Genomic DNA, 25,957 nt, shown 5'->3' with positions numbered 1-25,957 from the left:
CCCACACATCCCGCTCAGGGCCTTTGCCCTTTCTGTTCTCTCGCCTGGAATGCTCTTCCTTGAGGTATCCACATGCCCTCATCTCCTTCAATTCTCTGTTCAACTGTCAAAAGTCTTCTCTGGGACTTCCCTGGTGGCGTAGTGGTTAAGAATCCACCTGCCAATGCAAGGGACATAGGTTTGATCCCTGGTCCTGGAAGATCCCAGATGCCGTGGAGCAACTAAGCCAGTGTGCCACAGCTACTGAGCCTCCAGTCTAGAGCCCACGAACCACAACTACCGAGCCCACACACCACAACTACTGAAGCCTGCGCGCTCTAGGTCCTGCATGCCGTAACTACTGAGCCCACATGCTGCAGCTACTAAAGCCTGCGTGCCTAGAGCCCGTGCTCCGCAACAAGAGAAGCCAGCGCAGTGAGAAGCCCGCGCACTGCAACGAAGAGTAGCCCCCGCTTGCGGCAACTAGAGAAAGCCCACGGCAGCAACGAAGACCCAACGCAGCCAAAAAAAAAAAAGTCTTCTCCGGCCATCATAGGTTCTATTGCCTTACTTGGGGGTGGTTACACAGGATGGTCCAGGATCTCACTGTCTGAAAGATCAGAAAGAAGCAACTTGCTGCTCTACCAGCTTATCTCCTCACATCACAGCTTCCAGCAGGGGCTCTCTCCATCCTCCCTTCCTCCCTCTCTCAGCCTCACCTGGCCTCCAACCTCTTTTTCCTCCTTAACAACGTTTCTCTACTCCTTCCACATATGCACCAGGGAATCCGTAGCTCCCCCACATGGCTTTTATGGCCTTTCAAGACATGCGCATCCTTCACCCCCTCACCTCTGCATCCCATCATGGTCCATGTCATCCTTTCTGAACCACTCGCCATTCCTGGAATGCCAGATTCCCTCCCACGCTTGCTCCCTTTGCCCCAAACCTCCCTGATTCTCTCATCCCCTTGCCTAGCTGATACCTCTTCCCCCTTCACCTTAGAGTCTAACCTCCTCCTTGAAGCTCCTCCATGCTTCAAGCAGGGTTCATGCCCCTTTATCTGTGACCCCATGATGTTCTGGGCTCCCCCTATAGGAATATTATTCTGTGCCTCGGTCCACACTGCTCCCAGCTCCCTAGCACATAGTAGGTGCTCAAGTAAGGGTTGTCAAATTCATTAATTGGGCTACTTTCATCTGTCACTCAAGGTCAGTCCATTGATAAGGATTTTGATGGATAAGGATTCGTCCAGGTGAGACCTCAAGGTAGAGAGAAGGAGGCTGGAGTCTGGAAGGAGTAGAGTCTGGTCCTAGTGGGGGGTGGCGAGGGGGAGGTGAGAATAAGTCTGGGGCACGTAAACCTGTATAGGGTGGGAAGGGTTTGATGTGCACATAGGCAGCTTCCTGCAGGTGCTGAGACTTGAGCCAAGCTCTAAAGGAAGCGGGTAAGATTTAGAAACAGCGAACAGCATGTGTGAAGGGACTGATGAAGCAAGAGCACTACACCCACCCTGGACTTTTCCTGTTGGGGTCAAAGGTCACAGACAGGCTGAGTGGAGGGATCATGGACTCTGCCTCAGGGATAATGGGCTCATTGCAGGGGTCTGGAGCCACTGGTCTAGCCTCCCCTTGGGCAAGTTCCTTCACACAGGTTGCATAGAAACTCAATGAAGCAATTCCTCACCCTTGGGGAGGCCCCAAACTTTAAAAGTGAAGTAGAGTCTCTGACTCCTTATCAGTTATTGCCTCTTTCTCTTCCCTTTCTGCTTTTTCTCTCTACCTGTTTCTCTCCATATCTCTTTCTGTCTCTCTCTCGGGGACTTCAAAGTCTGCTTCAGATGCAGCTTTAAGATTATAGATGTAAAACCACAGTGGTGTGCTGGAGGCACACATTAGAGCTTTGCAAGAGCCAACTGGGTACCTCTCTTCCCAATCAGCGGCCTGCAATCACCCGCTGTGGGAGTATTTACACCATGGGAATCAGCAAATGCTACAAGTCAGGGGTTTTTTCCCCCAAAGAACAGTTACCAGAACATCTCTTCTGCCCAAACCCTTCCCAAGATCTAGCATGCATTTAAGCAACAGCTGTTCACTGAGCACCGACCGAATGCCAGCACAGTGGAAAACGAGCCTGCTGTGACGTGTGAGGCTCCATTAGGCAAATTAGGAAAAGTGCCCCTTCCTCTGGGCAGATGCAGCCCAGTGCCAGGGCCCACGGGTTGGCAAGTGGACTGTGGGCTGGATTCCAGTCCCCACTCACCCCCTTGGTCAGGCACCCTTGTACAGGACACAACCTACATACCCAAGTGGAGCCCCTGGCCCTGTAGTTATAGGGGTGGACTAACTCCTGGTCTCCCCTAGAGGCACTCACATAACCTCATGCAGAAGAAGACACAAAATTAATTACAGCACAGTGTGGAAGGGGCAGTAGACCTGTATGCCAAGTGCTGTGAGAGCACTGCGAAAGGAACAACTCGCCAGTGCCTATCAGGGAGGACTTCCTGGGGGAGGTGACATAATTTAGCAGTGAGTTCCAGGGCAGGAGAGATCAGTTTTAACCCTGGATCGCCTCATGATACCCAGCCTTGCTCTGGGCAAGTGTTGGACCCTCAGTTACTCACTGTTTCCTCCGCTGACACACACTGTCCTTCAGAATGCGGGTTGTTCTACTAGATAACTGAGTACACTCAAAAAAAGATTAGTGTCGTAAAAGAAAAAATAAAGCAGGGGGACTGTTCTATATTCAAGAGAATAAAGATAAATGGCACCTGAATATATTATGCAATCGTTAATTGGATTTCCCTTCAAAAAACAAAACAGTAGGGGGCTTCCCAGATGGCGCAGTGGTTGGGAATCCACCTGCCAATGCAGGGGACATGGGTTTGAGCCGTGGTCCGGGAAGATCCCACATGCTGCGGAGCAACTGAGCCCGTGCGCCACAACTACTGAGCCCGTGCTCTAGAGCCCGTGAGGCACAACTACTGAGCCCACATGCCACAACTACTAAAGCCCGCACGCCTAGAGCCCATGCTCTGCAACAAGAGAAGCCACCACAATGAGAAGCCTGCACACCGGAACGAAAGAGTAGCCCCCACTCGCCGCAACTAGAGAAAGCCCGTGCACAGCAACGAAGATCCAATGCAGCCAAAAATAAATAAATTAATTAATTAAAAAAAAAAAAAAACACAGTAGGAATAAGGGACATTTTGGGGGCAAATGGGGAAATTTGAATATGGACTTCATATTAGATGATATTCACTGAGCAATGTGGAATTTCTTAGGTGTGGTACAAGTGTTGTGATCATGTAGAAGAATCTCTTTGTCTTTACGGGATCCATGCTGAAGTGTATAATGTCTGCATTTCACTTTCAAATGGTTCTAAGTAAATACATAAGCAAATGAACAGGACGTAAGTGTGGGTGGGAGGGGGAGAGTAAATGGGGCAAATTGTTAGCCATCTGTCCAATAGCATTCATTGAACTATTTGCTCAACTCCTTTGTAGATTTGAAAGATTTCTTAATAAAAGGCAGGGGAGATAGGAATTCCCTGGTGGTCCAGTAGTTAGGACTTCATGCTCTCACTGCCAGGGCCCAGGTTCAATCCCTGGTCGGGGAACTGAAATCCCGCAAGCCATGGTTTGGCCAAAAAAACAAAAACAAAACACCGGTGGGGGGGAAGCCAAGAATGAGATTCCAGGGGTTAGAATAGAGAATTTCCTCCACAAATCTAACTGTCCTTCTGCTAGTATCTCCCACTCCCCCATCACCCTTAATGTTGCCCCTGGAAACAATGATGAGATACACACCCCTCCTTGGGGTGCATCTGTCCACACCCAGAGGTCAATATCCATCCTCACTCACCATCCCCCTAAGAGGGGAGTTCCCTCCGTCCATGACCCCACGACCCTCCAGTGGGCTCGGCCTTGGGCCTTGTGTATTGTAATCAAAGAAACACTCACTGAGTGTCAGTACCAGAAGAGAGTCCAACCCACCCTCTTGACCCATAAATGTGGAAAAAGTGGCCAAGAGAGGCAGTGACTTCTAGTCCCATTGCTTTAGAGTCAGACAGACTCTGCCTCCTGAGCCCTGCCGCTCACTGGCTGTGTGACCTTGGGCAAGTCACATAACATCCCTGTGCCTTAGTCTCCTCACTGGAACATGAGACTAATATCTACCACACAGGGTTGTTGTGAAGATGAGAGGAGACAATTGAAGTGGAAACACCCCTTCCCATTCCCAGCAGAGCCCACCTCCCTTCTGGCTTTACTTACTTTCTTTTTATTTTAAATTAATTTACTTATTTATTTTTGATTGGGGATCTTAGTTCCCCGACCAAGGATTGAACCCATGCCCCCTGCAGTGGAAACACAAATTCTTAACCACTGGACCACCAGGGAAGTTCCCTGGCCTTATTTTCTCTTAGCGCTTGTCCCCTTCCCAGAATAGAGTATTTTTATTCATTTATTTGGTAAAATTTGCGTCTCCTCTTACTGAAACAGAAGCCTCATGGGAGTAAGGAATTTACTCTTTCATTCACTGCTCTATCCCAAATGCCTAGAACAGTGCCTTGCATACAGCTGGCGCTTAGCAAATATCTGTTGAATATATAATCCATGTAAAGCGCTCACAGCTATGCCCCGAAAACAGCAACCACTGGGTAAAGTTAGCCATGACAATTGTGGTGACAACATGGATGAGGATGAAATTCCATCTGCGTCTCATAAAAGTTGGGTGCTGTACAGATACGATTTATCCCCACTCAGCAGACGAGGAAACTCAGGGAGGTAGGCTCCGAAAGGCAGAGACCTGCCCAAGCCATGATGTCAGAAGCAAATCTGGCACCAGATCCACTCTCCTGGTTTGTCATGGGACAGACTTGCTCCAAGACCACTCCTTGGAGAGGTACCTCCTCGGCGGACAGGAGGCCCCTCTGTGGATCACAGACACCTGACAGAGCAGCCATGATGGGACAGGGCTTTGGAACAGGGCAGAATGGGCAGGCTTTGCTCGGGTCATGAGACTTGGGAACTCAAGTTCCACGTGTACTTCTGTTGACAGAGATAACACACACATGAGATAACACACACATGAGGCAGCAAGATAAGATTCCCAGTGCGGAAGCTTCTAGAACTGAAGTGCTGGGGGAAGAGTCTACTGTGATGTGGGTGTCACATCACTGAGTCTGTCAGGCTCCCACAAGTGAAGGGAGTTAGAATCCCGAAATAGATTCCCTGCGACCACATCGCAGGACATGGGGTGCTCTTGACATCACTGTCCGGGAGTTCCTAGTCGAGCTGCACCCTATTTCCATCAGTCCCCTGGCACTTTGTAAGAAAGCAGCACTTCCTGGACACCTCACCAGTCCCCACTACGCCAAAGGCCTCAGCATCAGCCCTCTGAGTCTGTCAATCCTTCTCTCCCTAGAGGGTACTTGGTGGCCCCCTCCTTGCCTGTCAGGAGGCCTAGGGCAGAAAGGCAGCAGGTGACCTACCGCCAGTTCTGTCTCAACATACCTGTCACCATCAGTCAGGGACAGTGGACTGCCCCCTCACGGCTTTGCAACGTGCGCCTAAAAACAGTCTATGCCCCCATCATGGCCAGGTATGGCCACTCAGAGACAATGGGGACGTCCTTCAGTCAGTCCTCACGTGTGTACATGTGTGTGCGCACATATATGTGCGCGCGCGCACACACACACACACACACGCACACACACACACACACCGCCCTCACGGTCAACTCTCACAGTCAGACAGGACACCCCTCACGGCTGCTGGCGTCTACGAAGGTCCCTGCCCTCTCAGAGTCACTCAGAACAACACCCTCAGAGTCAGCCCGCAGGGGCAGCCCTCCTTCAGAGGCCTCTCCTCTGCCATATTCCCCTTATTATTATTATTTTTTTGGCCAAGTGCTGTGTCTTGTGGGATCTTAGTTTCCCAGCCAGGGATCGAACCCAGACTCCCAGCAGCAGAAGCGCAGAGTCCTAATCACTGGACCGCCAGGGAAGTCCCCACATTCCCCTTATTGATCATCATTACCTCATCCTTGTAACAGTGGGAAACCTCATCCTGGCCAGGAGCACACATACATACACGCACCCCCAGCACTACTACCTCTCCCCACTTCCTCGCCCAAGAAATCGTATAAAGTTTGAGGCCAGACTTGAGGGCAAATGACTCCTGCTCCCAGGCATCCCAGAAATCAGCTCCCCACTGTAGGATTCGGTTCAGCAAGCAGGCACCACAGGCTTTCCCTCAGGAAGGGGAGAGTCTTGTAAGAAGGATGCTGTAGGGGACAGGGACAGAATCACAGCATCTGTGATTGCCTTAGGGCCTCTCCCAGTTCCATCATTCTCTCTCCAAAGGGCTGAGGAACTGGGTAAGCTCTTCACTCCAACTACTACAATAACTATAAGTAATAGTGATAGTCACAGAACCCAAATTGTCCATGTCAGTGGGTCTCAGAGACCTCCTAGTATATTTATCCTCTCCCTTCCCCCCACTAACCTGATAGGGAAACCGAGGATCTGAGAAGCCAGGTGACTTGTCCAGGGTCACATGGCCATTTAAGGGTAGGTAATCTATTCAAGTCTCCTGCCCAAGTGCCTTCTGCTAGATGCAGAGAGGTCCAAATTCATGAGAAAAGGGCTTAGCCCTTTGCACCTCGTTCCAGGAGCTGGGTGGGGACCACAGCTCCCTCCCCAATCCTCACCCCGCCAAAGAAAAGAAGCATTGCAACTCCAGGGTAGCTCCCACCTCTCAGAGGCTCCCAATCGTGCATGCAGCCCCGTGCCTCCTGGACCCGGTAATGAGGCAACAACTGCCTCCAGGAGCCCACGAGCTCGGGAACTGTTAACAGTCTTGAGTCTTGCTTAATCACTCTTTCCGTTCCCCGAGGAGCCAATCTCCTGTGTTAATCTATGGGACTTCCTGTCAAAGTGACCACTGGTTTCACTTTCACCATCTTGCCTGGTACTCCCAAGGAGCCCTAGCCCTACAATCTTAGAACTGGAGAAAGCTGGAGCTGATGGGGAGCCACAGAAGCTCTTCAGGGTAAGGTCATCCAGTTCTCAGTGGCAAAGACAGAACTTGGACCCGAGTCTCTGGTTGCCAGAGTGATGCCTCACCTTATCCCAGCAAAAGTGTTGAAGGGCACAGTTATGGCTAAAACTGAGTGTATACACCATGGCTTATCTCAGATCCTCATTCTCAGACCACGTCTTCAAAATCCAGGGGAGGCCCACACCCAAAGCATCTTTTAGGGAATGTCTAACCTAACACCAAAATATATTGTAGAGCTACATCCATCAGAACTGCATGGTACTGGAGCAAAAATATAAATGGATGGACTGATGGGACAAAATAAAGAATAGAAAGGGGGACTTCCCTGGTGGCGCAGTGGTTAAAAATCCACCTGCCAATTCAGGGGACACAGGTTCAAGCCCTGGTCCGGGAAGATCCCATATGCCATGGAGCAACTAAGCCCATGCACCACAACTACTGAGTCTGTGCTCTAGAGCCCATGAGCCACAACTACTGAGCCCACATGCCACAACTACTGAAGCCCGTGAGCCTAGAGCCTGTGCTCCACAACAAGAGAAGCCACCACAATGCGAAGCCTGCGCACCACAACAAAGAGTAGCCCCCACTCACTGCAACTAGGGAAAGCCCGCGAGCAGCAATGAAGACCCAACGCAGCCATAAATAAATAAATAAGAATAGAAAGGAACAGACTCACTATATATGGGAATTTATTGTATGATAATGGTGGCATTTCAAATCAGTGGAGAGGGACTTCAAATCAGTGGAGAGGGACTTCCCTGGTGGTCCAGTGGGTGAAACTCCGTGCTCCCAATGCAGGGGGCCCGGGTTCAATCCCTGATTGGGGAACTAGATCCTGCATGCATGCCGCAACTAAGAGTTCGCGTGCCACAACTAAAGATCCCGCATGCCACAACAAAGATCCCGCGCACTGCCGCTGAGACCCAGTGCAGCCAAAATAAATATAAACAAAGAAACAAAAAACAAATAAATAAATATGTTTAAAAAATAAACTTAAAAAAACCCAAATCAATGGAGAAACAATGGTTTATTCAGTAAACTGTGGGAAGAATGGGTTAGGTATCTGCAGAAAACAAAGTTGGAGCTCTAACTCTAAAATAATTCCAGATCAAAAGTTTCAGCATTAAAAAAAATCGTACAATTATATGTTGTTTGCAATTTGCTTCAAAATAGTCAAGGGATGGGGGAATGTGTGGGACGTAGGTGAAATGAGACTGGCCCTGCCCTATTCTGACTGCTGTTGAAGTTGATGAGGGTAACTCTGGCTCCTTCTATTCTTCTCTCTACTTTTGTGTATGTTTGAACAAATGCCAAAAGAAATTATTGGATAATTTAAAAAATACTCTTGGAGCATTTAAGGCCTTTCCAGCCATATCAAAAAGCATTAGAAGCCATAAAATAAAAGACTGAGGCAATCCACCAGATAGAAATTTTTAAAGAAAAAAAGAAAACAAATGAATGGCAAGAACAAAAAAAATTACCATTGACAAATAAAAAGGCAAACAAACTAAGAAAAAATAGCACAGAAAGTAAGCTAATTTCCTTTTTTATCATGAGCTCTTGCAGATCAATGTAAAACCAATAATGCATTAGAGAAATTGTTATCATATATGAATAGACAATGCATGGGAAAAAATATGGCTTTTAGACACATGAAAAAATGTTTACCTTCACTCATAATAAAATAAATTTAAAAAAAAACTACAATGAGATAGCATTTTAAGTTATCCAGTTGGTAAAACAAAACAAAACAAACAAACAAAAAAATAACGTACCATGTTGTAAAGGATGTAGAAAAACATTTTCACAGATTTTTTGTAAGAACATAAACCAGTACACCTTTCATGAAAAGTAATGTGATAATACCTATCAACATTTAAAATGCAAAAAGCTTTTTACTCAGCAATTTCAGTTCTAGTCATTTGTCCTACGGGTGATGTACAAAATGACGATTTAAAAGGATATTCATTACAGCATTGTCTGTCGTAGCAGAGGATTGGAAACAACCTAAATTTCCACCAACAGGAAACTAGTTAAATAAGTTCTGATATGTGCATATGATGGAAAATGAGAAAGATCCGGGTAGACTGATATGGAATAACCTTCAAAAGATATTGTTGTTGTTTTTTTAATTGGGGTATAGTTGCTTTACAATGTTGTGTTAGTTTCTTCTATACAAAGAAGTGAAACATCTATATGTATACATATATCTCCTCCCTCTTGGACCTCCCTCCCCACCCCCATCCCACCCATCTAGGTCACCACAGAGCACCGAGCTGAGCTCCCTGTGCTATACAACATGTTCCCACTAGCTATCTATTTCACACATGGTAGTGTATATATGTCAATCCCAATCTCCCAATTCATCTCACCCCCTTCCCCCTCCCCACCATGGCCACAAGTCCATTCTCTATGTCTGTGTCTCCATTCTTGCCCTGCAGTTAGGTTCATCTGTATCATTTTTCTAGATTCCACATATATGCCTTAATATACGATATTTGTTTTTCTCTTTCTGACTTACTTCACTCTGTATGACAGACTCTAGGTCCATCCACGTCTCTATAAATGACCCAGTTTCATTCCTTTTTATGGCTTTTTATTCCATTGTGTATATGTACCACATCTTCTTTATCCATTCATCTGTCGATGGACACTTAGGTTGCTTCCATGACCTGGCTATTGTAAATAGTGCTGCAATGAACATTGTGGTACATGTTTCTTTTTGAATTATGGTTTTCTCAGGGTATATGCACAGTAGTGGGATTGCTGGGTCATATGGTAGTTCTATTTCTAGTTTTTTAAGGAACCTCCATACTGTTCTCCATAGTGGCTGTATCAATTTACATTCCCACCAACAGAGCAAGAGGACTTCCCTTTCTCCACACCCTCTCCAGCATTTACTGTTGGGATACAGCTTTACCTAAGACTGAGAAAACCTAAGTTACATCAAAGACTGAGGAGGGACACAGAAGAAGACAGGTGCCCTAAAGCCTCCTCTGAAGAGTTGTCATGGCAGCAGTGGCCCTGGGCGAGGCACTTCCCCTTTCTGGGTTACTGAGCAGGCAATATGACCTGGGTCATCAGCGTGAATATCCTGGTGCCCCACCACTTCATAGGGGTGTGACCTCAGGCAAGTGACATAAAGGTTTGTTGCCTCAATTTCTTATCTGTAAAACAGAGGCCATAATAGTGCCCACCTTGGTTGTGTATTGTAAGGATTCAGTGCTATATAAACCCATATAAAGCATTTGGAACCGTGTTAGGCAGATGATAATCAATGTCAGCTGTTGTTACTTTGTGGGGTTTTTTTTGTTTTGTTTTGTTTTTGATGGTTTGTTTGTTTTTTTTATTTATTTTTTTATTTTGCGGTACGCGGGCCTCTCACTGTTGTGGCCTCTCCTGTTGCGGAGCAACAGGCTCCAGACGCGCAGGCTCAGCGGCCATGGCTCACGGGCCCAGCCGCTCCGCGTCATGTGGGATCTTCCCAGACCGGGGCACGAACCCGTGTCCCCTACATCGGCAGGCGGACTCTCAACCAACTGCGCCACCAGGGAAGCCCAGCTGTTGTTACTTTTGTGCTTGTTAATAGGAGACTGAGAGAACCTCCAACTTCTCCATCCTAGCAATTTTCAGGTGGCCTTGTTCACACGCCAGACTGGCTGTTGAGTGATGAGGGGCAGTGAAGTGAGAGCTGGGATCGGGGGGGGCGGATAGGGTTGAGGATTGGGGCTGGGGTGGAGTTTGGGAGACAAATGCTCAGGTCAAGACGGAAATTCAAGCTGCAGTGAATCATTCAAAAAATATTTATTGAGCACCTATGATATGCTGGGAACTTTCTAGGTGTTGGGATACAGCAGTGAATACAAGAGGCAAAGACCAACCCTCAGGGTGCTCGTGTTTCTGTAAGCTGGGTGGGAGGGGGTAAAGCTACAGTGATTTTTGCCAGCTTGCTCACCTGGGCCCTAGGCTGGCTGAAGCGTAGTTATAGCAGCCACTGCTGATGCCCCACCTGCATCCCCAGGCCCATGTCTGTGTTCACTGGAAGTTGTGGTTAATAGTTCCTGACAGGGATATAGCTTCTCACCTCAAACGCTTCCATCCTTCTCATTTTCTCTGGCATCACAGGAACTAGATCCACCCAGGGAGCAACCTGAACTTGCTCCTGGAGGCTGCCCTCAGTCAGCCATGGCTGGCGTCAGTGCTTAAGTACCTGAGAGATACCCAGGCAAGTACCCCCAGGGACAATCCTAGGGCGCATTCCACACGGTCTCCTCAGAGCTCCCAGGTGGACACAGCAGAACTTGCTCACCAGCACCTCCAGTGGCTTTCTCCTTTCCTGTCCCGCACTCTCCGCTCTCCCACTTGTGCTTCCAGCTTCCGCTCTCCCACTTTACTCCCAAGTAAACCACCTACACATACGTCCTTGTCTCAGGTTGCTTTTGAGGGAAAAAAGTCTAAGTTGGTAGCAGAAATGGCAGGAGGGCTTCTGAAAATGGATCCCTCACCAGTGAGATGACAACGGAGGCCCGATGCCAGCAGTGAGTGGGGTGGTGATAACCCCCAACCCCACATAGGCTGCAGCCTCATGGTGACAGAGACCCAGCTGTGGGAGGCAGACCGGGGAGAGGTACAGAAAGATATGGGGCCATGGTAATTATGAGGATTGCAAGGTTGGCTGGCTTCTGTTGACTGCCCTAGAAGTCTTGAAGAAGGAGAATCACAGACTCAACTCAGGGCAGGCTGTGTGGGACAGGAGACCCCCATCAGAGCATTCTAAATGGCCCTCATCTCCTGTGGCCCAAGAGCAGTCTGTGCTGATAATCAGCGCCAGGATCTAGTATAAAGGTGGTGGAGCTACAAGAGAGACCGGATGCACAGCCACAGCTGGTCCTGGAATGGAGATGTTTGTACGGATGAACCTTATACTCCCAGCTTCCCCTGAGCCCTCCAGGCCTGCAGAATGCCCCCTCCCTCTCTAGAGGAGAACACTCTCCCGTCACATGAAGATTCACCCCACCTCCCCTCTCTGCCTCTAGACAAGAGTCAGCAAAACACCTTAAGGACAAGAGAGTAAATATTTTAGGTTTGTGGGCCAAGTGGTCTCTGTCGCAACTACTCATTTCTGCTTTTGTACTACTTAAAGTGCAAAAACAGCCATAGGCAACAAGCAAATGGGTGTGTCTATATTGAAGTCAAACTTTATACCAAAATGGTCAGTTGGTCCACAGAGTAGGGGTTCGCCAGCCACTTCTCTTAGACCAATAATTGGGTCAGGTCTCAGCGTTGCCCAAGCAGGAAAGTACAGTTCCTGCTACTGGAGGAAACAACTTAGCAAAAAGCTACAGGTGTGGCTGGTATGTATTGGTAGGAACAGGGAAACACATGGAAGAGATCTCAGGGGTATGGGACTGGGGCTGAGGGAGATGAGGAATACAAGATGGCTAGAGAGAATGTTTATTGAGGCCTCTCTCTTGATTCACGATGAAACATCCTGGGGAATTCCCTGGCAGTCCAGTGGTTAGAGCTCTGTGCTCTCACTGCCGAGGGCTCGGGTTCAATTCCTGGTTGGGGAACTAAGATCCCACAGCCATGCAGCGTGGCTCCCTCTCGGAGTCCGATGGGTCCAATGAGTCTGTGGCTATTTCCTAGCCCCTGAATGCAAATTGGTGTGGATGTACTTAGCAGCTAACAGAACCCTCACATTGGTTCCCTAATCTGTGGAATAAGAGCCATTAGGGAAAGGACTGAGTAGCAGTCTCTTAAGTTATCCCACTGGTCAAGATAGTAAATCAGAAGCAAGACCACAGCCCTGGTGGAATTACAAAGGTTAGTCCTACCTTCAAAAACGTAAAGGACACAGAGTGTTTCCCAATCTACCCCCCATCTTGCTCTTACAGAAACCAAATGTAACATGGTGATTGATGATTATCCATGAGGCAGCCCTAATGGCAGCCATTATATCAGATATGGTATCTTTACTAGAATAGTCTCCGCGGCCTCTGACTGTAAGAAGCTAATAATACGGCCAATGCATTCTTTCCAATCCATATCAGAAAAGCAGATCAAAAGTGTGTCATGAGGACTTCCCTGGTGGCACAGTGGTTAAGAATCCGCCTGCTAACGCAGGGGACACAGGTTCGAGCCCTGGTCCGGGAAGATCCCACATGCCGCAGAGCAACTAAGCCCATGTGCCACAACTACTAAGCCTGCGCTCTAGAGCCCACGAGCCACAACTACTGAAGCCTGCGCACCACAACTACTGAAGTCTGCACACCTAGAGCCCGTGCTCCGCAACAAGAGAAGCCACCACGATGAGAAGCCCATGCACCGCAACAAAGAGTAGACCCCACTCACCACAACTAGAGAAAGCCCACGGGCAGCAACGAAGACAAAGCCCAACAAAACCAAAAAAAAAAAAAAAGTGGGTCATGACCACATTCCACACAAATATTCAGAAACCTATCATGTTAGTTTTTTTTTAAAATAAATTTGTTTGTTTTGGCTGTGTTGGGTCTTTGTTGCTGTGCGCGGGCTTTCTCTAGTTGCGGTGAGCGGGGGCTACTCTGTTGCGGTGCACAGGCTTCTCATTGCGGTGGCTTCTCTTGTTGTGGAGTGCAGACTCTAGGCACACAGGCTTCAGTAGTTGTGGCACACAGGCTTATTTGCTCCACGGCATGTGGGATCTTCCCGGGCCAGGGCTCGAACCTGTGTCCCTTGCATTGGCAGACAGTTTCTTAACCACTGCGCCACCAGGGAAGCCCCATTAGTTAAGTTTTAAATGGTCAAATGAGTTGGGGCATGCTGAGACACTCCCTCTATAGTAAAGGACAAGTTATTATACTGTGGACATCCTACCACTAAAAAGAGGCATAGCGCTGGTGGCCAATAAGGATTTTGGAGGCAGTATACTAAATACTGATCCAGCCCATCATATACTCTATGACTTGTTTAAGTGGAGTCCAGAGCAAAAGAGGCTCTGCAATAGGTCCTTGATATGGGGCAAGCGCTTGGGATGTATGGCCCAGCATATCCCACGATACTAGAAATATCCATGGGCGATAAGTAAACAGTGTAAATTCTCCAAAAGCCCCAAAGGCAGAGCCTCATCTCAGACCCCTAGGATTCTGGAGCAAAGCCACGCCCTGTACAGCAGAGAATTAGTCAGCATTTGAAAAGTAGTTCTTGACCAAATTGCACAATCCAGAGCGAACAGATCATTATTGTTTTAAGCTACTAAGTCTTAGGGTTGTTAACTATGAATAGGTAATCAGAAGATGCAGTAAGAGTACTTTGTTCTTTTTAATGTCATATAGTATTCCACTATATACAGATACCACAACTTATGTATCTTTTCTTATGTTATGGACATTTAGGTTGTTTCTGGTTTGGCTCTGTTATGAATAATGCTGCTATGAACATGTCTTTTGGCAGAAATGTGTACTCATTTCTCTTGAGAACAAACCTAAGAATAGAATTTCTGGTCACGGGGCAGGCATGAGGGAAGGCATCTTCAGGAGATATTGCCAAAGAGTTTTCCAAAGTAGTTAAAATAGTTTATAGTTCCATCAGAAGGTATAAGAGTTCCAGTTGCTCCAAATCCTTGCCAACGTTTGGCATTGTCAGTCTTTTTCATCTTAGTCATTCTGGTAGGTGTGTATCTTATTGTGGTTTTAATTTGCATTTCCCTGATGAGTAACAATATATTCTTTACTAAAAAAACCACACACACAAGAAACCAAAATGTTGACAGTGGCACTCTACAGAGGTGTGATGATTTATTATTTTGTTTTGTTATTGTTGTCTGCTTTTTGTTCTGTAGTCTTGGTCTTTCTATTTGCTAAGCTTTCTGCATTTTTAAAATTTAAGTGCTTAATTTTTTAAATTATAAAAACAATCCAGGGCTTCCCTGGTGGCGCAGTGGTTGAGAGTCCGCCTGCTGATGCAGGGGACACGGGTTCGTGCCCCGGTCCGGGAAGATCCCACATGCCGCAGAGTGGCTGGGCCCGTGAGCCATGGCCGCTGAGCCTGCGCATCCGGAGCCTGTGCTCCGTGACGGGAGAGGCCACAGCAGTGAGAGGCCTGCGTACAGCAAAAAAAAAAAAAAAAAAAAAAAAAAATCCAAAAAACCTCCACCTACTTGTTCTTATAAATAACAAGGTATATTGACGACAACAGTAATATTACAAGTGAAGTCACCAGAAATATTTATTGAGCACCTACTGTATATCCAGCACTGTGGGAGGGGCTTTGAAGGACACAGGGCAGTACAGGACTTATTCTCTGCCCTTGAGAGGTTTACAGTCTAGGTGGAGACAGAAGAACCAGGACATATGGGAGCCAGGAGAAAACAGTCCAGGCCAGGATGTTACAGGAGCTGGAAGGTGTCTGGGGTCAGAGCCACCAAGTGGTTCAGTGCCAGGAAAGACAACAACTCACAGCTCCCGGGCCCATATCCACCCACTTAGTGTGCCCTATCCATAGCCTCTACTCCCGCCATCATAAAACACCTAACTCCTTGTTCAGTTGCTATTCAAAGTGCAATGAAATGGGGGAGGGGTGGGGCAAATGGAAAACGTCCTTGGATGAGTTCCAGGGGCTGGTGTCACAATCTCCCTCCTGCTTCTCACCCACATACCCCTCACACAGAGAGATCCCCATTCAAGGAGGCCTGTCTGACCATCCAGGACCACCACCCCAAGAGCTAAGAGGAGGGGGTGGTCACTGCTTGAGCTGCCTGAGGTAGAACTGAGGAACCCTACTTCTAGCGTGCCCCTTCCCCTTCCAGTCCACTGAGTTGGGGGGACAGGCACCCCGGAGTTGCCACCCAGGGCTGAGAAGGTACAAAAGGGAAAGGACATGGAGGAAGGGAGAGGAGCAGAGAGGGACTGAGAGCCCAGCTGGGAAAGAGGGGCCTCTGGGGCCCCTAGAAAAGTGCAGGGGAAGGCGAAGCCAAACACTGAGGCCGGCTCCCCCACGGGTGGAGGGGAGGTGGGGTGGTCTGCTACGGGACCCGACCTTCCCCACACCTTCACGGGACCGAGGGGGTTATCAAGGGCCACGAGGGTATCAAATCCCCAGGCCTGTTCCAGGCTGTGCCCACTTCAAGGTCACCCTGCCCAACCTTCGAGGGGAGTGAGGGGACCTCAAAGTTTCGATGATGCTCCCCACTCTGTTGGGTCCCCTTCAAAGTGCTATCTGTTCACTTCTCAAATTATAAGGAATTCAGGTCTGAGAATGCGGGAAAGGGGTAGAATTTTGTAATACCCATCAGACGGTGAGGGGAGGGAGCCAGGTACCTCCAGAGAGTACCACCCAGCGGGTGAGGGTCGTGCCAGCCTCACCGTACCTCAGGGAGAGAGGAAATGGACAGCAAAGGATGAGGAGGGCTTAAATAAGAGTTCACATAATAAAAATACCTAGCACTCTAATAAGCCTAGTTTTCTGCTACCTAATTTTTTTTTAAATAATTCTAATGCCAGAGGCTGGGGGTCTGAGGAGGGTGGGGGCAAGCAGGGTATATACATGAGGAGGAGTTTAAATTAAAACACAAATAATAATTAAGACACACAAACTGAAGGAATCAGGCAAAAGATGTAGAAGAGGCCTACAGTGGCCCCCTTGTTTCCAGGATGACCTAGCTTCCAGCGGCTGGGTTAGGGCTTCCTCTTGGAGCTGATCAGCCGGCGTTTAGAGTGATAGAAATCTGAGGAGAGAGAACAGAAGTCAGCCAGGCCAGGAGGAAGAGGGCCCAGCAGAACCACCCATCCAAGGCAAACTGCAGAGGGGCCAGGGACCCCTCCCCAGGGCCAGAGGGACACACTGCCAAGTCCAGGGAAGAACTGTGGCAACTTCTGGCCCATCTCCCAGAGGAGCATTTCCAGAGCATCCCACCGTACTTCACAGATGTGATTAATAATAGGACCTACGCCCATGGGCCGGCTGTAAGGCAAGCTGCCCTATACAGTAGCCACTAATCTTATGTGGTTATTTAAATTAACTAACGTTAAACAAAATGCAAAATTCAATTCCTCGGTCACACTAGCCAGATGTCAAGTATTTGGCGGCCATGTGTGGCCAGCAGCACTGGACATTTGCATCTTTACAGAGTTCTATCAGAGAGCACTGCTCTGGGGATTGCATTAGATAATCCATGAAAAATGTTCTGCACAATGCCTGGGCTGTATAAAGTTAGCTATTATTATTATTATCATTATCAGTATTAGTTCTGACCCAGCTGCAAATTAGCTGTGGGATTCTTGGCTGCATCTCTCCAAGCCTCATTTTCCTCACCTATAAAATGAGGATAACACGGGTATGGTGCTCTGAGGATTAAATGAAATGCTCTCTAAAAGACTTTGGTTGATGGGGAATTCCCTGGCGGTCCAGTGGTTAGGATTCCACACTTTCACTGCCAAGGGCCCAGGTCCAATCCTTGGTCAGTGAACTAAGATCCTGCAAGCCGTGCATGGTGAAGCCAAAAAATAATAATAATAATAACAGTAATAATAATAAAATTTTAAAGTAAAAAATTAAAAAAAAAAAAGACTTTGGTCGAAGGCCTGGCAAAAGACTTTGGTCAAAGGCCTGGCATACTTAGCGTTCAAATGTCAGTATCATTCATTCAGTTTTCCTCAAGCACCTGCTATGTGTCAGATACCATCCTAGGTGCTGAGGATTCAGCAATGAACAACAGAGCTACAGATTCCTTTCTTGTGGAGATAATATCCTAGTTGGGGAGATGGACAATATCAAGATAAGGAAGTAGCTGTTGATAGTTTAAAAAGTGCCAAAAAGAGAAAAATAGGCAGGGAAGGGGGGCTGGAGGTGTGTATGTGTGTTGGGGAAGGGGAGTTAAGTTTGAATAGGACAGCCGGGAAATTCTCATTAGCTTTCTCTCCACTGCAAATTCATTGCGGGACCTTAGGCAAATCATTCTACCTCTCTGGGCCTTGTTTCTTTGCCTACAGAAGGATGGCAATAATGTCTTATGGTATAGGATTGCTATAAGGACTGAAAGAAATCTAGAAACTTAGCAAAGGGCTTGGCATATAATCAATGTTCCAAATAAATGTTAGCTGGTTGTTCTTGGCAGCAGGCTAGCTGTGTGACCTCAGGCAAGTTACTTCCCCTCTCTGGGCCTGTTTCCCACTCTGAGGTATGAGGAAGCTGGGCCAGATAGTTCAGCCCTTGCACCATGAATTCTGGGAGTCTTGATCCCTTGCAGTATCCTTCTCTGCACTTGTCCTCACCTGTCATGCTGGTCTGTCGCCGTTTTCGTCCCTGGGAGGTGCCCGGCCCTCCCGGGGACCCCTCAGGCCGCTCTGGGGAGCGAGGCACGAGCGTGCAGGACAGTGACAGGTCCACGTGGTCCTCCTGAGATGTCCCCTGCAGCAGGGCAGATGAGGTGCTCGGCCACTTGCCCCCTCCCAGGTCGTCCCGGGTCCCCCGGGGCCCTGCAGGCAGGTAGAGCTTGGGCAGGCCAAGGCCCCTCACACGCTCCCAGGTGAAGTCACCCTCCAGAGGGGTCTCGGTGACAAAGTCGAAGTTCCATCGATCTCGGGCCTCCTGCACGCAGCTGGCCATCAGGGCGTCGCAGTCCCGGCGCAGCTGCTCACTGTCCACCGGGCCAAAGAGGCGGCGGCACGCCTTGCTGCCGCGTGGGATCTGATGGGCATCCCTGGATGGCTCTGACATGGTGCCTGCAGCTGGAACACAAGTAAGACCCTGGTCACTGGAGAAATCAGACCCTCCCTTACCCGGCCGTGCTTCACTCTGTAACCTCAGGCGAGGTCTTCCTACTAGAACGTGAGGTGAGACGATCACTCTGGTTCCTTCCAGCTAATTTCCCCCCACTTCCCTCCCACAGGCTCTCCCAACCCCCCAGCAACACACACAGGGCTGGGGCAGAGCTCAGCCAGCCTGGCACCCCAAGGTCACTGGGGAAGCAGGCAGCTGAAGGGCAAGTTTATGTATGTCAACAAAGGCAGGTTTATTGCAATAGCAGGGATCAGGGTCCTGTTTACCACCAGGTATTATCAGGTAAAATGAATTTGTTTTCCCCCCTGAGGTGTCCCTCATGGGTGTGAATGCCCCAAGTCTGTGTGAATTGCCAGAGTCCAGCAGTTTCCTAACCCCAGACCTGGCCAGGAGGTCAATTCCCAAGTAAATGGACAGCTCCTCGAGCCTCCTGAAACCCTCCATCTAGATGCTCATGTGGAGTAATCCTGCTCAGCTACTTAAAACCACCCTGGACTTTGGGGTAAAAAACACCTGGGTTCTAGGGCTTCCCTGGTGGCGCAGTGGTTGAGAATCTGCCTGCTAATGCAGGGGACACAGGTTCGAGCCCTGGTCTGAGAGGATCCCACATGCTGCGGAGCAACTAAGCCTGTGAGCCACAACTACTGAGCCTGCGCGTCTGGAGCCTGTGCTCCGCAACGGGAGAGGCCGCGATAGTGAGAGGCCCGCGCACCGCGAAGAGTGGCCTCGCTTGCCACAACTAGAGAAAGCCCTCGCACAGAAACGAAGACCCAACACAGCAAAGATAAATAAATTAATTAATAAACTCCTACCCCCAACATCTTCTAAAAAAATAAATAAATAAAAATAAAAACACCTGGGTTCTAGTCCTAGCTCTGCCACTTACTATCTCAACTTTAAAAGTCACTTAACGTCTTTCGGCCTCAATTTCCTCATCTGTAAAATGGGACTGCATGCAAGTCTAAAGCAGGGCTGTAGAAGCATGCTCAAGCAGTTGATCCGTGGGTCCCTCCAGGCAAGGCAGATGGAACAGAGTTGGGAGGCTGTATCTTGGTGGTTAAAAGTGAGGGCTCTGGAACCAGGCCACCTGGGTTGGAATCCAGGCTCTGCTGGGTGAACCTGGACAAGTGGCTTCACTTCTCTGGGCTCTATTTTCCTCATCTATAAAATGGAGACAGCAATAGTGAATGTCTCAGAGGACAGATGTGAGGATTAACTGAGTTAATGTAGATAATGTGCTTAGAGCAGTACCTAGTATATAGAAGTGCTTGGAAAATATTATTATTATTTCTCTCTGCCTTTAGTTCTGCCTGAGCTCCTCCCCATCACTCCACCTGGGCCACTGCCTCCTTCAGACAGCAGCTGACAGGTGTTGTGCGCTGAGGGCCTTTCCCAAGGATGTCATCATGCAGGCAGCCTGGGGGTGAGGAGCAACTAGGCAGGGCAGGGCAGGGAGATGACTTCTCCCAGGCTGAGCCACATCCTGCCAGGCACATGAGGTGACCTGAAGTCTAGACAACATGGAAGCCCCTGCCCCATTTTGCCTGCATCCAAAGAACCCATTTTTCAGGCAAAGAAAATTAAAGGCACCCGTCTACCTGGTTCCTCTCCTCCCACGTCAGGAGAGGGAAAACTAAGGATGAGTTTGCCCGTGAGGGAGTGCTGGCACCTACCTGCCCTGCTCCGGCCTGACTCCAGGATGAGCTCCTGCACGACCTTGACAGGGACTGGGTTTTCTGGGGACAAGTCCTGCTTTTCAGGCTCTGAGGGTGAAAGCTCTGCTGCGTGACCTCCTGGGACAGGAAGCCCTGAACCCACACCACACCTACCCCTCCACACTCCACCTCTCACAGTGAGTGGAGCCCTCAACGCAATGTCTTAGCTGATAGGGGAGGGGAGGCACTAGGTGACCTCAGATCAAGTTAAAAGGGCAGGAGTTATGAGACTTGCCCCAAAACTACACAGTTAAAAGGATCAAGGGCCACTGCCACATAGAGAGGGGTAACATAGTGCAGTGGGCAAAGCCCACAAATAACCTTTGCTCACTCTCTTCAGGGAAGGATTGAGATTTATTTTTATATTTTATGTGCCAAGGCCTGTTCTAAGAAGTTTACAAATATTAATTTTCTGAAAAAGTGAGTACATTAGCTCTTTTACCGAAGAGGTAACCAAGGTGCAGAGAAGTTAAGTAACTTTCCCAAGGTCACACAGCTCACAAGTGGCACAGCCAGGATTTGAACCCAGGCCTGAATGCCCTGGGTTCTGTGCTCTGGTGTTGAACCCTACTCCCTCTCTAATTTTGAGGTTTCTTAACCAGAGAGCCACTTGAGCTTTTTCAAAATGTGGACTGACAGGCCCCTCCTTCCCCAGACCAATTAAATTCAAATGTTTGACAGCTCTCCAGATGGGCATGTTTGGGGTACCAGCCAAGAGGGGACACACAGAATGTCCTGAATAGACACTATGGATCTCAGTTCTTCATTGGTACATGGAGGAGAAGCCCACCTAGGGCTTTATCAGGGAGCTGGATATTCCCTAGTTTCTAGGAGCTGAAGATGGGACCAGAATCCAGGCAGGGACCCTCTCTACTTCTGCTACCCCTTCCCTTACGGCTCTCATAGGCTCCCCACCAAAATCTTCTCTCATGCCCATTATTATAACTCCCACCTGAGAAAACAAAAACCCTTGTTTTACAAACAAGTAACTGAGAATAGCTTCCTTTGTTGGCCTTCCTGCCTTCGACTTCAACCATATTTTCATACTCAAATAAATGGTTAGCTCTCAGTAAACACTGCTGAACCAATAGGGTACTCTTTTTAAGAGGCGGGGGAGCGACCTCAGATCAGCACTGGAATAGCGGCGGGAAGCAAAGGCGGGTGAAGCCTCCTTCCGCGGGAAGGCGTGTTTGCTATTAGCGCTGGGGCCAGAAGGGGGCGCTGGTCTACAGGAAATCACGCGCGGGATGGGAGGTGCGTGGGCAGAGCCTGGGACAGCGGCAGGGAGTAGTGATGAGTCAGTTTCCTGCAAAGAGCTCCCAGCCCGCCAAAACTTCGCTTCCACTCCGGCTGCACGTCACCCCAGGGTGAGGAAGGGGAGCGGGAGGGGGAGCGGGAGCCGCGAACACGTCACGCTGAGCCAGCTAGGCTTCCAAAACCCCCGCCACTGTTGGGAAACCGCGCGCTCTCGCGCCGTCTCTTGTGACACACACGCGCGCGCGCACACACACACACACACACACCGCAAGCACAGGCGCGCCGAGATCTGGTCCCTCCACCTTATCTCCACGCCCAAAGCAGGGGATGAGTCAGATCCCTGGAAAATAAAAATAGACGGGAGCAACGAAAACAAAACCGCTCTTAAGTCCTCCCCGAAACGCAACGTGGAGGAAGGGAAGGAAGGAGGGAGCTGCCTGGGCGCCCTAAAGTACCAAACCAGTTCCAAGATTCTCGTCCCCACGGGGAGGGCGCGTGTCCCCCGGGGGCCCCTGACAAGGCAGACAAGGCGGACGCACCGTGGTCCGCGCTGGGCGGCGGCGCCCGAAGGGCGACTCGCCCTCCTGCTCAACCGTGTCGCCCTCGGAGAGGGAATTCTGGACTAGGTTGGGGGCGCCCGGAGCCCCCGAATGCAGGCGACGGAGGTCCGGAGCGGCGTCGCACCCCGAAGCCCCATCCCTCAAAGACACGACCCCTCACCCCCTTCCTCCCTTGGCGGGGGCTGTGTGCCCCGCCGCCCCGCAGAGCAGGGCTCGGCCCCCGCCCCTGAATCCGTCCGTCCGACCCAAGGGCAGGCTGGGCCGGGGTTCTCCCGGCAGCGGTGGGAGAGACGTAGGTCCGGTTTCTGTGCTTCCCTAACTGACTGGCTGGCGCAAGCCCACTCAGCGCCGGGCCGCGGCTCCGGGTCCTCGAGGGCGCGCCGCGGGGCGGGGACTGGACACCCGGTCCTGGACCTCCTGGTGTCCCGGCTTCCCTGGGAACACTCTGTGCCAGCCAAATAGGTCACTGTGCTGATGGGGGGACAGAGACCGTGGAGAGGCAGGGAAGGGGACTTCTGGAGGAGCCGCCGTCTCCCAGCCCTGGCGGGGATCTGACCTCACCCGGCCCCGTTCCCTGGGGTCTTCTTGTCACCGTGAGTCACCTCCTCGCTAGCCCTTAAGGGACGTGTCCCGACACGTTCCCAAGGGCCGGAGACACAGCCCGCGCTGACCTCAGCGCCCAGCCTATTGGCGGACACGGCAGCGTTGGGGACCCAGACCTCGGTTCTGGGCCGGGATGGCACCGATTGGATCCGAGAGCCGCCCGGGAGCGGATCCCAGATGAACCTGCTCGGCTCGGCTTTCCCCACCCCTCCCGGACCCCTCCGCGGACAGGGCTTCATCCTCACGCCGCAAGCGCACCAAGCCTGGGGCCCCGAGCTCACCCTCCGCCCGGTCCACGCCGTCCCTCGCCCCAGCTGAGCTTCAAGCGGAGGGAGCGTGGCGGGGATCTCTGAAATTAGTGCTCCCTCTCCCCGCCCGGAATCTCCGACACATCCCGGCCCCTGTCCCACGCGCACATATAGACTCGGGTGTGCGCAAAACCGAGCCCCAAGCACGGACCCACGCACGCCATTCACCTGTGAACACAGTACACACACGCTGCTGCGGACATACACCCACGGAGGTGCGCGGACACACACGCGGACACGCTCGGCTCAGCTCAGAGCCGCAGCCCGGGATTCCCTCTTGCCTGACCTGGCTCTCTCACCTCCTCTGAGGGTCTCGGTGTCTCAGTGAATCCGCGCCCAGCTCCTCGTCGCCCAGCTACCGACTCGGGCAGCTGCTCACACCTAAGCTGGCGCCGCCTGCGTTCCCCTTATAAAAGGGCTGGAGGCGGGACCGGCCGCTCCGCCCACAGCGCGCCGGGGACCGGCCTCTGGGGGGACAACTGCGGCTCCCGTGCGCTCGCAACAGCGCTCTGGAAACCTCTGCGGCCAACCTCGCGTGCTGCAGGAGGGCGCTTCCCTCTCCCCACTACCCGCGCCTGGGTTTGTACGCTTGACACATTTCCCCACGAACTGCGCTCCAAATCTGTTTTTTTCAGTTGGGGAGTGAGTTGCCGCTCCTCCGGAGGGGACGACATTGTAAGTACAGGACCGAGGAGCCCCCTCTCTGGCCCACCACCAACTGACTCTGGGCAAGGGTTTACCCAAAGCAGTTGAATAGACCATGAGGAGTGTCATTAATAAATAAAAATCCTTAAATGATTTAAAAAAAACACACCTCACTTTGCAATTCCCAGAAAAGCCCCACTACACCACCTCTATTCCCATGGATTCCTCACTACAGCACCTCTGCCCATTACCTGAGGCACCCAGAGACCCCAATGAAGCATTCTTGGAGGCCAGAAAGGATTCAATTCCCTTTATTTCACAGATAAGGAAACCGAGGCCCACAGAACTAAAGGGATGAGAAGTTATTTGTCAAATGCTCCAGGGAAGAGAGGACTGGGCACGCTGCTAAGAAAGGGCCAACCTGGTCTCCAGGGGAAATGGGACACTGAACTAACTTTCCCACCCCCTCGTCCTCACTCCCTACACCCACCTCCCTCTCACCTCAGCAGAAGAAAGCTCTGTGATTGCAGCAGATTTGATGGCTAGGAAGGGGAGAAAGATTTGGTGGGTGAGTTAGCTCCTGGGTAGTCCCCACACAGCCCACATACGCTGCTGGGAAACCGAGGCTCAGAGTTCAGTGGCCTGACTCATAACACAGCAAATAAATGGCGATGGCTGGAACACAGGCCTTTTGTCTCTCATACAGAGCCCTCTGCTTGTTGCCCTCTCTGTTTCAGTGGCTCTAGAATGAGGGAAATGCCCTGCACCCCTCATTTCGAGGCAGTATACTGAGGCAGTATACTGATGAAAGACAATTCTGGAAACGTCCACTGGTGCTTCTGACAGATACAAAAGCAAGTGAGGTGCCCCGCTGTTCCACACCCCTAGCCCCACTTGCACCCCACCTTTGCTTCCTCCTTCACCTAAAACATTTGCAGTTTCTCCTTTTAAAAAATTGCAGAGAACAGAGTGTTAATCTGAACAGAAATCTACTAAGAAATAGAATCCAGGCTTGGAACAGCTACAATTACTGACATCTAGGGCTGTTCAGTGTCTGGAAATCTCTGCCCAGACATGCCCAGTCTATTTCCTCTAATGCAGCTGACCTCAGGAAAGACAGACCTCCTTCTCCTCTACTGCTGGGACAAGAGCCTGGGTAGGGGTAGGAGGGCACATTACCAGACCCCCTTGCCTACCTAATTTTGGAATCAGGCCAGGACTTCAGAAGGACCTCAAAAAGGCCAAGATCCCAGGACCAGCCCCCTTCTCTCCCAGTTCCACCCTCCCCAGTTCCACCCTCCCCACCTCCAACACACCCGTACCCACACCACCCAAAGGCTGGGTTGTCAAATGTCCAGCAGAAGACGGGCATATCCTCCAACTGCCTTGAATCCCCTTGGCTTTCAGACATTTCAGATAGACTTGACATTGTCTGTCTGTTTACTTTGGGAAAAAAATTTAATGAAGGCTTGTATTGAATTATTTAAAGTTTTGTGGTCCTGAGCTTCACAATGAAATAATTCTTTTTGTTGTTTTTGTTGGGAAGTGAATTTTTTTTTATAACTTCTAGCTCACCACCACCACCACAACAGAATTCAACAAATATTTATTAAGCACCTACTGAGTGTCTAGTACTGTTCAGCACTTAAAAAAAAAAGTTTCCAACCATACACTTGAATGTGTAGCCAGGTATGCTCTTAAAGGAGGACTTCTGCCCTGAAGAAGCAAAGAAGCAGGTTGTTAGAAGCCACATGCAAGATCTAACTCCCAAAACACACACACACACACACACACACACACACACACACACACACACACACACACACACTAGATCCCAGGCCAGTCCCAAGGGATCTGCTGCAAATCACATATTCTGTTCAGAGGAACTCAGACCATGGTCTCCCTAGGGTCTCTGGGGGTCTCCTGTCTCCTACCACCCCCCTCTTCTCTGAAAGCAGGAAGCCCCAAGGACAAAACAGCCACCAGCTTCTTCTATGCCAGGGCTCAACATGTTAGGACATGTTCCTGAGGGCCTGAATGCTAGTCAGGACCACAGCCTGCTGCCCGGGCCTG

The 25,957-nt window shown here is 50.1% G+C and overlaps 1 protein-coding gene across 2 annotated transcripts; it reads right to left on the bottom strand.

Moving 5' to 3' along the window:
• Positions 1 to 15,220: 15,220 nt before the first annotated feature.
• CDKN1A (cyclin dependent kinase inhibitor 1A) lies at positions 15,221 to 23,646 on the bottom strand. 2 transcript variants are annotated; one of them, XM_030870906.3, is made up of 3 exons: positions 23,539 to 23,646; positions 18,289 to 18,744; positions 15,221 to 16,742 (listed from the first exon to the last, which is right to left on the bottom strand). In XM_030870906.3, the coding sequence occupies exons 2-3, from the start codon at positions 18,731 to 18,733 to the stop codon at positions 16,693 to 16,695; spliced, it is 495 nt and encodes a 164-aa protein (XP_030726766.1). In that variant the 5' UTR covers positions 18,734 to 18,744; positions 23,539 to 23,646; the 3' UTR covers positions 15,221 to 16,692. The 2 variants fall into 2 exon arrangements, with proteins under 2 accessions (XP_030726766.1, XP_030726767.1); XM_030870907.3 differs by having other exon boundaries at positions 23,526 to 23,608.
• Positions 23,647 to 25,957: the final 2,311 nt, after the last annotated feature.

This window comes from Globicephala melas, chromosome 11 (assembly GCF_963455315.2).
Source record: "Globicephala melas chromosome 11, mGloMel1.2, whole genome shotgun sequence".
NCBI classification, from domain to species: domain Eukaryota; kingdom Metazoa; phylum Chordata; class Mammalia; order Artiodactyla; family Delphinidae; genus Globicephala; species Globicephala melas.
The sequence above is the reverse complement of the archived record's forward strand: the minus strand, read 5'-3'. Positions and strand labels throughout refer to the sequence as shown.